At 43.4% G+C, this 14,070-nt stretch overlaps 1 protein-coding gene across 1 annotated transcript in view; it reads right to left on the bottom strand.

Annotated features, from left to right (window-relative positions):
• The window catches only part of DTD1 (D-aminoacyl-tRNA deacylase 1), a 179,067-nt gene extending 166,010 nt beyond the window's left edge, over positions 1 to 13,057 (bottom strand). The window contains exons 1-3 of the mRNA XM_041732343.1: positions 12,866 to 13,057; positions 6,538 to 6,628; positions 4,379 to 4,614 (exon numbers count right to left, since the gene is read on the bottom strand). Coding sequence (XP_041588277.1) covers positions 4,379 to 4,614; positions 6,538 to 6,628; positions 12,866 to 12,908 — 370 coding nt within the window. The 5' untranslated portion in view covers positions 12,909 to 13,057. The remainder of the gene's footprint in view (positions 1 to 4,378; positions 4,615 to 6,537; positions 6,629 to 12,865) is intronic.
• Positions 13,058 to 14,070: the final 1,013 nt, after the last annotated feature.

Here is a 14,070-nt window from a genome sequence, read left to right as displayed (position 1 = left end):
AGAGAGAGCACGTGCAAGAGAGAGCACAAGCAGGGGAGAGAGAGAGAAGCAAGCTCGCCGCTGAGCAGGGAGGCTGATATGGGACTTGATCCCAGGACCCTGGAATCATGACCTGAGCCAAAGGCAGCCACTTAACCAACTGAGCCACACAGGCACCCCTAGAAAGGTTATCTTTAAGCCACTAAGTTTTCGGATGGTATGTTATGCAGCAATAGCTAGCAGAAGCATAAGCCAAGGTAGGCAAGTTCTTAAGAAGAGGAGATGTCCTCACAAAGCCAAAGGGTCAGGGGGCCAGCAGAATTGGACCAGAGTGGGGAGGGGTGGCATGGCCTAAGCAATGTCTGGGGACACCAAACAGACTATACCCAAACAGGTCAAGGATGCTAAAAATTCTGGTCAAGTGGGTGTGGTGGATCACTATGGTTTCAAGTACCAACTCAAGGCCACTTGGGGTGGAATAGGCCTCAAAGAGCCAGTTAGGGGAATTATGCCACTTACTTCTCCCTCTCAGGGCCCTCCCTCATTAACTGCACACACATCTATGACAGCCTCCCTCCATGTCCCTGCCAGAAAGGCAGAGTTCTGCTAGGACCACCTAATAACCTGCCCAACTCCCTCTATTAATCCCACCTCCCAGGGGCCATCAATAAAGCAAGTCAAGGACACTCAAGTGGGACGTTCCGGTAGCCCTCCTAGCAGGCATTTCTCCCACCCACCCCGCTTCCCAACAGCCCCAGACTTCAACTGTGGCTCCCAGGTGGTCCCCAGGAGGTCAACTCTACACTCTATGAAACATATGACCTAAGCTGAGTCATAGAGTCGATCCCATACTGGCTCAAGAATGGACATGCTACCTAAGCTGGCCCAATCAAAGTAACCTTCAGGACTTCTGCTTGAAATGCAGAGACAAAGGCTCAATCTCCTTCTTGGGATGGTGAACTGTGAAGACTGCAACCATCATGGCCTACCTGAGGACATGGCTGACATGCATGGGGGAAACCAGGGCTCAGAGAATCCCAGAGAAAACAGTCCCAGTAGTGATGACAGAGGGAATCCAGCTCAAGCTGAAACCGAATTCATTGTACCTTCACATGCTTCAATCATAAAGCAATAAACCTGCTTCACTAAAGACAGCTGAGCTGGGCCATGAACAGGGGAAGAACTGGAACTAGTAAAGAAAAGCCTGAAAGCACATGGGCACTAGGCAGGGCAAGGACGTAACAGAGACAGGGAATAAACTGGACAATCTTCCTGCTATGCAATCCTTAACAACAAGGAAGAGAAATGATTCGATTTATTTATATAAATAATATAATTAATTTATATACATTAATTTAGAGTTCTAGTCATTAAAGAGAAAGAGAGTGAAAATAAATGTTAAATCTAATTAAGTCAAAAGCCAAGACATGGAAGCAGCCTAAGTCTCCACTGACAAATGAATCATAAAGAAGAGGTGATATGGAGACACAACAGAATACTATTCAGCCATAAAAACAGAAGAAAATCCTGTCATTTGCAAGAATATGGATGGGCCGGAAGGGCTTTCAGTCAGACAGAGAAAGACAAATACTATACAGTCTCCCACATGTGTAGAATCTAAAACACCAATCTCAGAGATACAGAGAATAGATTAGTGGTTGCCAGAGGCAGGGGTAGAGGGCGGGTGAAATGGATGAAGATGGCCAAAAGATTCAAACTTCTAGTTATTAAGATTAATAAATTCTGGGATATAAGGTATGGCACAGTGACAAGTTAACAATACTGTATCACATATATCAAAGTTGCTAGGAGAGTAGATCTAAAAAGTTCTCATCACAAGAAAAGTAAAACTGTAACTACGTGAGGTGATGAACTAACTGAACGTAACACTGGTGATAATTTCACAATATACCCATGTATCAAATCATCATGTTTTATGATTCTAATAGGGTGTTACATGTCAACTGTATTCAATAAAACTGGAAAAATATTTTAAATTTTTTGCAAAAAGGAAATTAAACTGCTTTAAGTCTTAAAATTGCCAAAGTGGCCCCAAGAATTCTAAAATTAAGAAAATGTATTTATTAGCAGTTGGTTTGTGTTCCATCATCCCTTCAGCTCTCAGAGGGCTTTCCATATTGGAACTGGAAGCTAAAAACTCAAAATTAAGAACACACACACAAGCATGTAAAACATACTCTCTGCATCTTATTCCACCAAAGACCATAAAAGAGATAAAGAGCTGAAAGAGCAAGAGAGGCACTTTGTATCACTTAAGTGTTTCTGAACGTCCAAAGGATTTGGAAATAAATTTTGATTAAAAGACTCTTCGCGGGATCCCTGGGTGGCGCAGCGGTTTGGCGCCTGCCTTTGGCCCAGGGCGTGATCCTGGAGACCCGGGATCGAATCCCACATCGGGCTCCCGGTGCATGGAGCCTGCTTCTCCGTCTGCCTGTGTCTCTGCCTCTCTCTTTCTCTCTGTGTGACTATCATAAATAAAAAAAATAAAAAATAAATAAAAAATAAAAAAAAAGACTCTTCGCATAAATCACATCAATTTTTCATCAAAATGATCAGATGTATCATATCCCCCACAAACTTAAATTGTCAACCATTATAAAATTATATTGCTAATAGTACATTGCTTCAGGCACTTAACAGAATTATCCAGATAAAATAGACATCATTGCAAAAAGTAAAAGGAACACAAAACACCTAATAAAACACAAAACACTCCTCTTTAAGGACTCAGATGAAAGCTGTTTTGTTTTCACTTGAGCATACCTTAACAACCACTAGTGTTCTCCCATTTCAAGTGCCTTCACTTATGCTTTTATGATATTCCTTGTGCTCATCCTTTCAAGGGACTTCAGTACATTCTAAAATATTTGAGATTGCTCAAAAATGGGATGATTCTACAAACATCAAGCAGAGAAGACAATGATGACAGCATTTAATTCTCAGCTCAGCACAGAAAAATAATTATTCAGAGGACCTGACTTAAATGCCAATTCTAGGAAGAAACACGTTTGCAGCAAAGCCATGCCGAAGGATCCCAGGGGACACAGGGTGGGAAAAAGTACTGGACATCTATAACCAGACTTGTGAATGGAGCTCTAAAACTTGGGATTATTTCCAGAAGAGGCAAATCCATTCTACTCTACCAGGACCCAAGTAAAGATTGGGATTTAATTTAAGGCAGGGGTGTCCTGATCATGGCAACAGGTAAGAGGAGAATTAAGATCAAAGGAAATGCTGAAGAAGGATAAGAATATGACTCTTCTAAACATAAGTGAATCTGATGAGCTGACAATCCTCAATGTGGAGCTTTACTGTAGACCTTCAAAATCAGGCAATAAACTCTATTCTTTAAGGTTGAAAATGGGTCCAAGAAACAAGGGATCAAGTTTTGTTTCTTCAGAGAAAGTCAAAGTACAGGAGATAATACAGAGTTAACTATTAACAACTCTTAGATGTCTACAAAAGGGAATGATGGCAGCAAAAGAAACTGCAGATACTAAGACATTCTACTTACATACACTGAGATGTATTACCAAAGGAGGCTAAATATTCTAATAACTTTGAAGAGAAAGGCAGAATGTGATGGTTTTTAATGGCCCTCAGAAACATAAAAACAGACTAGAAATGAATGGCCACCTTAAACAGATTCATAATTTCAGATTCCTAATTCTCCTATAAACTAGGATCACTATTCCAAGGCATTTTCTAGACTAAATCTCAGTCAGTCAAAGCAGGTTGGCATTCTCACCAATAAGCAGTTCGTCAAAGACCTAAACCTTCACTGTCCAATATGACAGCCATTAAGCACACACAGGTGTCGGGTACTTGAAATGTGCCGGGTCAAAATTGAGATGGGCTGTATGTATAAACTACACACCAAGATTTAGAAAACTTTAGCACCAAAAAAGGAATGAAAATTCTATCAATCAACTTTTTATATTGATTATGAGGTGAAATCATACTATTTTGGATATATTAGGTTAAATAAAATATATTTTTAAATTAAATTCACTTGTTTCTTTTTACTTCTTTTTTAATATGCCTACTAGGAATTTAAAATGGCATGTGGCTCACATTTGTGGTTTGCATTATATTTCCTGTCAGACATGATAAGCAAACAAAATTAAACACCACTGTATCAAACACACTTCCGGGATGGTAAACATTCCACATGTGAACAGAAGACTAAAGAAGGATAAACAGGATCAGGAGCATTCAGATGACTCGTACCACAGCACTAGCATGCTGTTTGAAGGAAGTAATAAGCACAAACAACAAACTTTCTGGAAAAGGAGTAGCTGTAATTGCAGATTCTCTTTTCCTCCAGCTGTAAGTGTCCAGAGACTCTCTTCTTGGGTGGGCTCGCCCTCCTGCCTACCTTTGATGAGCTCCGGCCTGTATGTCTTCCGCAGCTGCTCCAGGAAGCTGTTGTAGAAACTCTCTGCCTGCTCCGTGGGCATTGCCAGGTGGAAGTCAGGCTTGTTCCCCTTGAGGACACACTGGAGTGTGAACTGGCTGATGCACAGCACCTCGTACTGTTTGTCCATCACACTCTTCGACCAGTGCTTCCCACTTTCATCCTCAAACACACGCAGGTTTAAAATCTTTCTGACCCTGAGGGAGAAAACAGTGACAAGAGCTATCTGAAGAATCATAAGCCCCCCAACATTCTCCATACCCCCAAGTGTTACCAGCATCCTGTCGAACAAGGACATAATGTTGACATAATGTTATGTGTATTACATATATATAAAGACAGAAGAAGGAAGTTACTGGGCCTTGGGCAAGTTATTTATCCACTCTATGCCTCAGTTTCCTCATCTGTAATATGAGGTAGTAACAGACTTACTTCACAGGGTTGTTTTAGGATTCCTTTTTTTTTATTTTTTATTTTTTATTTTTTTGGCCAGTTCCTCCAATTCACAAGCAGCTACCCATGCAAACCTGAGCTAAGAACAACCATCCACCAACTGCTCCTTTAGGTTGGTGGATATGTCAAGACGTGGGTTCAATTTTTTTAATTGAAAAATTCAATCTTTACACTGAAATAAATGATATCCCGCTTTAACATCCTTTCTTGGAACTACTCAAAATGAAGAAGTGGGCAAACACCCTAGAGAAAACACATGCTTATTGCAAATATGCAAAAAGACCTGGCAAAAGCCTCCCTGACAACTATGTCCCATGCCTCTTAAGCCCTAGGAAGGCCTCCTTATAAATGTGGATGACAAAGAGCAGCCACTGTGACAAGGAAGAGAAGCAGAGAACATTTATTCCTTAGAAGGAATTAGGTTCCAAATCTGATTTTCAACCTACTACAACAGGGACAATCGGATGGAATTACACCCAGCTATAGGCCCCAACAGGCAGAATCCACAGATCACAAGTCTAAAGCAAATGTGCCAAGTGGTGCTGGGGTAGGGGCAGGGTAAGTATGGGGACAGGTGAGGCTGCCTGTGCTGAGAGCCAGTCAGGAGAAAGCAATGGCAATCTCCCCTACCATAGTCAGAAAGAGCACCAGCTTTCAAGTCAGGTAGTCTAGATTCTAATTTGAATTCAGGCTTTTTACTATATACACGTTCATGATCTTAGGCAAGTCATTTAACTGTCTGACCTCCAGATCCTATGCATCCAATGAACAACTGAACATTTTTTTAAAGACATAATAGTGCCCAGATCATACTGCTCTAATTGGAAACAGAAAACACTCATAAGAAAAAAGTTTGGTTCTAAGTTATGAGAATGGTTCATGGGTAAAGGACCAAATAGCTACTGAGGCTTTTGAGTTCCAGCTCTGCTGCTAATGTAGCAGGGTGTCACTGGACAGATTACACTTCCTTGGTCTCCTCATCTGAAACACAGAGACAGGGGCACCTGGGTGGCTCAGTGGTTGAGCATCTGCCTTTGGCTCAGGTCATGATCCGGGGTTCTGAGACTGAGTCCCACATCGGGCTCCCTGCAAGAGCCTGCTTCTCCCTCTGCCTGTGTCTCTGCCTCTCTCTGTGTCTCTCGTGAATAAATAAAAGAAATCTTAAAAAAAAAAAAAAAAAAGAAAGAAAGAAAAGGAAAGGAAAGGAACACTGAGATAGCCATATTACATCAAATCCAACACAGATAAAAGTCACAGCAGCTCACTTCACAGGACCAAAATACTATGGAAGGGAATTCCCAGTGTACATATATATGCAACTTTTTTAAAGATTTATTTATTTATTTATTTATTTATTTATTTATTTATTTGAGAGAGAGAGAGAGCATGAGCAGAAGGGGGAGAAGGAGAAAGAATCTAAAGCAGACTCCACACTGAGCACGGAGCCCAATTCAGGGCTCAATCTCACAACATGGAGATCATGACCTGAGCTAAAACCAAGAGTCGGTCATTTAACTGACTGCACCACCCAGGCACCCCACATATATATAGAGTTTAGATAGGTAGGTAAGCAGACAGAAATATACAGATATAGATATCTACAGGTAAATGTCTATACCACTACATATCCCATTCAAATAGCAATGACCTAGAAATCCGCCTCGTACATGTGTTCCAGTTCCTTCTGTGTATCTTCCAGAGAAATACCCAGCAACACACAGATGCCCCGTCCAATAGCACTTATTTGCTCTCCTCCAACTAGAAAGGAAACAAAAGTGAAAAGAGACTCAGAACCAAACAGGTACCATGACACGCTCTTAAGTAACCACAGGAATGTTTAAAAATCACATGTACTTCTTATAATTACTTTGGCAAAGTCAGTAGGTATTTAAAAATGAGTTTCAGGGACGCCTGGGTGGCTCCGTGGTTGAGCGTCTGCCTTTGGCTCAGGGCGTGATCCCGGGGTCCCGGGATGGAGTCCCACATCGGGTTCCCTGCATGGAGCCTGTTTCTCCCTCTGCCTATGTCTCTGCCTCTCTCTCTGTATCTCCTATGAATAATTAAATAAAATCTTTTTTAAAAAGTTTCATAGGGGATCCCTGGGTGGCTCAGCGGTTTAACGTCTGCCTTTGGCCCAGGGCGCGATCCTGGAGTCCTGGGATCGAGTCCCACATCAGGCTCCCGGCATGGGCCTGCTTCTCCCTCCTCCTGTGTCTCTGCCTCTCTCTGTCTCTATGTCTATCATACATAAATAAATCTTCAAAAAAAAAAAAGTTTCATAAATGCAGTAAGCCTATCAAGATTTATGTCCATCCTGATTTTATATCTGGAATGAATGACTTGGGTTTTTTTTAAGATTTTATTTATTCATGAGAGACACAGAGAGAGGCAGAGACACACAGGCAGAGGGAAAAGTAGCCTTCCCACAGGGAGCCCAATGTGGGACTCAATACCCGGTTCCTGGGATCACAACCCGAGCCAAAGGCAGACACTCAACCACTGAGCCACCCAGACACCCCATGGAATGAATGACTTGTTAAGTGAACAACCATTAAGCTAAATTTTAGGGCCACATTTTCATCTGTGTTACCTTGGGTCAGACACCTCAAACTTTCCATGCTTATCTGTAAAAACAGAACAGAGTTTTCCTCCCCAAAGAATACAATTCCACTGTATTAAATCTCAGAAAGGAAATGCCTGCTTTCCTTGGGAATCAGCAACTTTGGTAACACAATATACAGATCACACAATAAATATTTATGTAAGAAAAATAAAGAAATAATTTTTCTACTTACTCCAAGAAAATGTTATACATAAAAACCGCTATTTAAAAGTTAAGCTTCAAAAATAAATAAATAAATAAATAAATAAAAGTTAAGCTTCAGGGTGCCTGCATGGCTGACTCTCTTGAGCATCTTGACTCTTGGTTTTGGCTCAGAGTCTTGATCTTGGGGTCATGGGATCAACACCCAAATTGGGCTGCATGCTCTGCATGGAGTCTGCTTAAGACTCTCTCTCTCTCCCTCCTCCTCTGCCCCCTCTCCTCCTTCTCTAAAATAAATAAATAAATCTTTTAAAATTGAAAAATAATTAAGTAAATAAAAGGCTTCAAGTCAGTAAACATCTATTAATTTGTATTCTAAGTCAATGACCTCCAAATCCCTCTTAATCATGCACCTCATCCACAAAAAATAAATCTCTAAATACATATATTCCAAATATCTGTGTATGTATTTATAATCAAATGTACACTCTACTACCAGTAGGCAGTATCTCAGTGCTGGCACAGTTCTTAGGCCAAGATCCATCATCATGATGGTGAACCGAAATCCATATTTCAAATATTAATCTTCTAACTTTCAAAATTTTTGGCCAACTTTTTGTCAAATCTCATTAGATTACTGATGTCTTGTTATTTTACCATCTATTAACCTAATGTTCCAATCAGTAAAGGGCAGACTCTGTCATTTTCTTGTAGTTTGCTTCTGCTGGATAATAGTATCTATAAATATATCTGACAAGGCATCATGGATTGGAACATGTTGTCATATCCTGCGAGCTAAGAAAAGAATGAAAAACTCCTCTGACAAGGGACCACCTGACCTGCAGTCGCCAGGGGAGTGTCAGCACCAACCCATTCCAACCCAAATACCAATAAAGCCTAATTTCTCTTCTTTTTATGCTAAGAACTATTTTCTTCTGTGCTGTTTTGCTTATAATAGACTATAAGTGATTACTGTCCTTTGTGCCAATGACTCAGAAGCTGAAACAGAAAGAATCTAATCTGAAATAAGCAGTAAACAATTGGGTGGTTGGCTTGTTTGTGTCACCTTAGAAAAAGCTGGCTTCATTTGTTCTTTAAATATATCAGTATTGTTTTCTTACAAGATCAATATTATTTTCTTAAATTTTCCCTACAGTATGTTTTAAAAGCTTAAAAGTAATGGTTATCGAATTATACCCACCATTAAATCAATGCATACACATCACAGAAAATTTGGAAAATATAAGAAACAGGAAGAAAAAAAGAACATCCAAAGACAAGTACTTTATTTTTTTTTATTTTTTTTTTTATTTTTTTTTTTATGATAGTCACAGAGAGAGAGAGAGAGAGGCAGAGACACAGGCGGAGGGAGAAGCAGGCTCCATGCACCGGGAGCCTGATGTGGGATTCGATCCCGGGTCTCCAGGATCGTGCCCTGGGCCAAAGGCAGGCGCCAAACCACTGCGCCACCCAGGGATCCCTAAAGACGAGTACTTTAATATTTTAATGACTTCCTTTTGATATTTTCTCTATCCACAGGTTTTCATATTTGTTTTCAATTACTATAATAACACTGTATATAAATTTTTGTGTCTCATCTTTTCTCTTAATAGTGTATAAGGATTTTTCATGTTATAAGCTTTTCCTAAACATCTTTTCATAGTCACATCTCATCAAGTTGAATAGTTACTTCTATCCAATGCACCAACTAATCATCCCATTTGGCTAGATATATGGTTTGTTTCAAAATTCTCACTTCAATAAATAACACTGTGGGGAAAATCTTTATATACTAGACATTAGACTTTCATTTTTGAGCATTTTTAGGTTCACAGCAGAATTGAGCAAAGATACAGAGATTCAAGACACCCGGTGGCTCAGTCGGTTAAATGTCCTATTCTTGATTTCCACTCAAGCCATGACCTCAGGGTCAGGAGATGGAGCCCCGCATTGGGCTCTGTACTGGGTGTAGAGCCTGCTTAAGATTCTCTCTGCCTCTGCTCCACCTCCTCTCTCTAAAAAAAAGAAAAAGGGGGTACTATAACTCACTGCCCCCATAAATGCATAGCTTCTCCACCACAGGGGTACATTTTTTTACAACCGATGAACCTACAATGACACATCATTACCACTCTAAGTCCATAGTTTACATTAGGGTTCACTCTTGATGTACATTCTATAGATTTGGACAAATATACAATAACATGTACCCACCATTACAGTATCCTACAGAGTAGTTTCACTGCTCTTAGAATCCTCCTTGCTCTGCCTATTCATCCCTCCAAATCCTTTCCTACAATTAGTATTCTCAGAACAGATTCTAAAAAAAGAATCACTATTCAAAGTGATTCAAATCACTATCTGAAGAGTTTCATGCTTTCCCTCTGCCACTCTCGTGTGTGTTCTTTCAAATAAGTAAAATATTTAAAAATATATATATATTTTTTAAAAGGCGATGCCTGGGTGGCTCAGTCAGTTAAGCATCTGCCTTGGCCTCAGGTCATGGTTCCAAGGTCCTGGGATCAAGCCTGGCAGGGGGCTCTCCCTGTGCATCAGGGAGCCTGCTTCTCCCACTCCCTCTGCCCCTCCCCCTGCTCAAGCTCTCTCTCAAAGAAATCTTAAAAAAAAAAAATTGAACAGTTTCAACATTTTTATAATGTATTACTTGTCTTAATAAGAAACAAATTATGCCCCAAAGCCTATATGTGAGTTTGCTCTCTTATTTTGGAATAGTTTTGCTCTCCACCTCCAGGTACAAGTATAAGAACCAGGAGGTCCAAAGGGATCTTTTATTATAGACAAATGGATTCCCAAGGGAAAAAACTTGAGAATCGCCATTTTAGACAACAGATCACAGGGCTAGAAAAGACCTGAGATATTTGGTCAATTTCCCATGTATACCATCATCACCACTGGCCTCTTCTTTCTTCTCTTTGTTTTTTTTTTTTAAATATTTTATTTATTTATTCATGAGAGACACAGAGAGAGACACACACAGAGACAGAGGGAGAAGCAGGCTCCACGCAGGGAGCCTGTTACCGGACTCGATTCCAGGTCTCCAGAACCACGCCCTGGGCCAAAGGCAGCCGCTCAACCACTGAGCCACCCAGGTGCCCACCACTGACTTCTTCAAGAATTCATAATCTCTGAAATTAACTCATTCAAACCCACTTTAGATCCTCTTCCCAACATTCTGTGATTCCATTCAGATTTTAGCTGTTGAAGCTGAATGATGGGACATGGGAATTACCACACCTTGCTGCCTGTGTAACTAACTAAATGAATATGTTTGAGGGAATCCCTGGATGGCTCAGTGGTTGAGAGTCTGCTTTTGGCCCAGGGTGTGATTCTGGGGTCCCGGGATAGAGTCCCACGTTGGGCTCCCTTCATGGAGCCTGTTTCTCTCTCTGCCTGTGTCTCTGCCTCTGTGTGTATGTGTGTGTGTGTGTGGGGGTGTGTCTCATGAATAAATAAAATCTTAAAAAAAAAAAAAGAATATGTTTGAAATGTCCCATAGTAAAGCTTTTAAAATTAGATTATCACAATAGCCATGCCAAAGCATCAAAATGTGCTTGACCAATCTCATTAAGTGCGTCTGCCACATAATAAAATATGACTCCTGATATTGTACTCTGTCCCAACCATAAAATCGAAAGTGGCATCTTAGAATCCCTGTAATAAAATGCCATTCATGTACAGCCACATTTCAGTGAAGCCAGTCACATTCTAAAAGAGTCAGAAAATCTTTCCATTACGGTTCAATTAGAAGGCCTGGCTAATGTGAAAGTCCCTCCAGCACTGAGAGAGAATTCCATTTTATTTGACACCTTCCCACAATTAATACCCTTATCTTTTTTAATATGCAGGTTTGCTGGTTTTTAACTAAAAGCATACAATTTAAATAGTATTTAAACAGTAAGCTAAAATCACTAAAATTATTCAGCAAATCTCACAAAATACGTGTTCTCAAGATTCCAAATCATCAGAATAGAGTTCGACAGAAGATTAGAAGTTAAATTCCTCAAAGTTCACTTGTTGTTGGTGATGACCACATAGAGCGAAATGTGATTTTGCTCAAAAAAGCAAAACACCTTCACATCTATGAATTTCCTCGGTTTTAATTAACTTAAATATTAACTGAAAGGCCAAAAAACCTTTGTTTTAAAATCCCGTAAATCCCAAAGCTCTTCTGTTCCCTATTACTCCAAGACCATATCCAAAGCCAGTTAACAGCTCAGACATCATTAGGCAGAGTTGAAGAGTAGACTCTCTGATCTGAATACATGGTTTTGCTGGGTCTGGTTGTTTCTTTAGGGGATTTTGTTGCTTTGTTTTTAGATTTATACCTGTGTGGACGCAAGAACACATACTTGGTGTAGCCTGGCTCAAGAAAAGGATATCTGGAATTACTTGGACAGAGACAACACTATAATTCTGAGAAAGGAGAAAAAGAAAAAAAAAGACTGGAAGACAAATCTAAGATTAGTCATTAAAAAATTTTTTTGACTTATCTCGGTTTGACTTTTTGAAACGACCAATCATCTGGGTCCCTGAGGTTCGAACCAGGCTGCAGCGGCCCAGCAGTGACTACGTGACTGTGGAGGGCTTGGCCCGCCAGAACGGGGGCCACGGGAGACGTTTCCCCGGAATCCTGTGGGCGGCGACGCGTCCCCGCAGGACTGGGGCGGCGGCCGGCGGGGCAGGGGTCCTCGCGCGGCGGCCGGGCGGGGCGGGGCCGGGCCGGGCCGGGCACGTGGGGGGCACAACTGTCACAACTCCGCGCGACGCACAACTCTTCAGACCTGTGCACACTGGGCGCAAGGGGAGAGCTGAACCAAACGCTGGAGGGCGGGGCGGGGCGGGGGCCCTCGCTCCGGAAACGCTGCCTGCGTGTGGTTTGCGCCACGCTCCACCTGAGGCGGCCGCGGGGATGCCCGGAGGTTCTCCCACCCGGCACCCGGGGCCAGAGAAAGAAAAAAGACAATGAAGAGGCGCGCTGACCGTGGCCCGCGGCAGGACCCTCGGCCGGGCCCCGGGGCACGTGGGCAGCTCTGCGGCCGCCGGGCGCCCGGACCCGCCCGGGGCCTCAGGGCTGCGGGGGCCGCGCCCGCCGGGGACGGCGCCGGGCGCCCTCCGGGGGCGGGGGGACGGCGGGCGCGGGCTGCGGGCGCGGGGTCAGGGGTGGCTCCTCCCGGCCCGGCGCGGCCCGGCCCCGGCCCCGCCCGACTGACCTGTGACGCTGGCCCGGGTGACGCGCTGCACCACGGCTTTCATGGCGGCGGCGGCGGCGGCGGCTGCGGCGAGTCGGGCGGCGCCGCGCTCTTCCGGCCTCGCGACTCTGCGCGCGGCGTGGCGGCCGGCGCCCTCTGCGGGTGACACCGGGAAGCGCGGCGACAGCCCCGACGGACCCCGCTCGCGGCGGCGCGCCCACGCCGGCCACGCCCACCCATGGGTTGGCCCCGCCCCCTCAGGCCACGCCCCTGGAGGTAGGCCCCGCCCCCGGCCCTGCCCCGCCGCGCGGAGACCCCCACCCAGATCGCGCCCCAACCGCGGGTTCTGGACCAGATGTTTCTCGCATCCCCGATGGAGGAGCCAATCATCCCTAAATCCCAGCTTTGCCCTGAATCCTAATCCTGTCGTCCTCCTTCCACCCTTCGGCCCCTCTGTTCCCGTGCAAGTTCCTTTTCCCTTGTCTTCCTGCCTCAGTGGCTTCTCAGAAACCAGGCAGAGCAGAATCTGCTGCCTAAAATAGCCATTTAAGTGCACCAGGTGGTTCAGCAGTTGAGCGTCTGCCTTTAGCCCAGGTCGTGATTCCGGGGTCATGGAATCGAGTCCCGCACCCAGCTCCCTGCAGGGAGCCTGCTTCTCCCTCTGCCTGTGTCTCTGCCTCTCTCTGTCTCTCATGAATAAATAAATAAGTTTTTTGTTTTGTTTTTTTTAATTTTAAGGGCAGCCCTGGTGGTGCAGTGGTTTGGCGCCGCCTGCAGCCCAGGGTGTGATCCTGGGGACCCCAGATCAAGTCCCACGTCGGTCTCCCTGCATGGAGCCTGCTTCTCCCTCTCCCTGTGTCTCTGCCTCTCTCTCTCTGTGTCTCTCATGAATAAATAAATAAAATCTTTTTTAAAAATTTTTTTAAATAATCATTTAACCACGGTATGCAAGGATTCATATGATTCAACCATGCCATGATAGAGCAGAGATCTAGGAGTCTGTGATTCTTATTCCTCTGATACAGTACTTAGCAGCTCCCCCCACGCAGGGTTGTTAGGAGGTTTAAGTAAAATTGTGTAAAAATCATTTGAAAGCCTCAAAGGACTGTGCAAGTATTACCCTAACGAATTACTATCACTGATAAAAATTAGCGTCTTTCCGGGGCCACCTGGTTAGCTCAGTCCGTTAAGCATCTTCTCAGCTCAGGTCGCCATCTCAGGATCCT

The sequence above is a fragment of the Vulpes lagopus genome, chromosome 18 (assembly GCF_018345385.1).
Source record: "Vulpes lagopus strain Blue_001 chromosome 18, ASM1834538v1, whole genome shotgun sequence".
Lineage (NCBI taxonomy): Eukaryota > Metazoa > Chordata > Mammalia > Carnivora > Canidae > Vulpes > Vulpes lagopus.
This window is presented reverse-complemented; position numbering and strand designations above follow the sequence as displayed.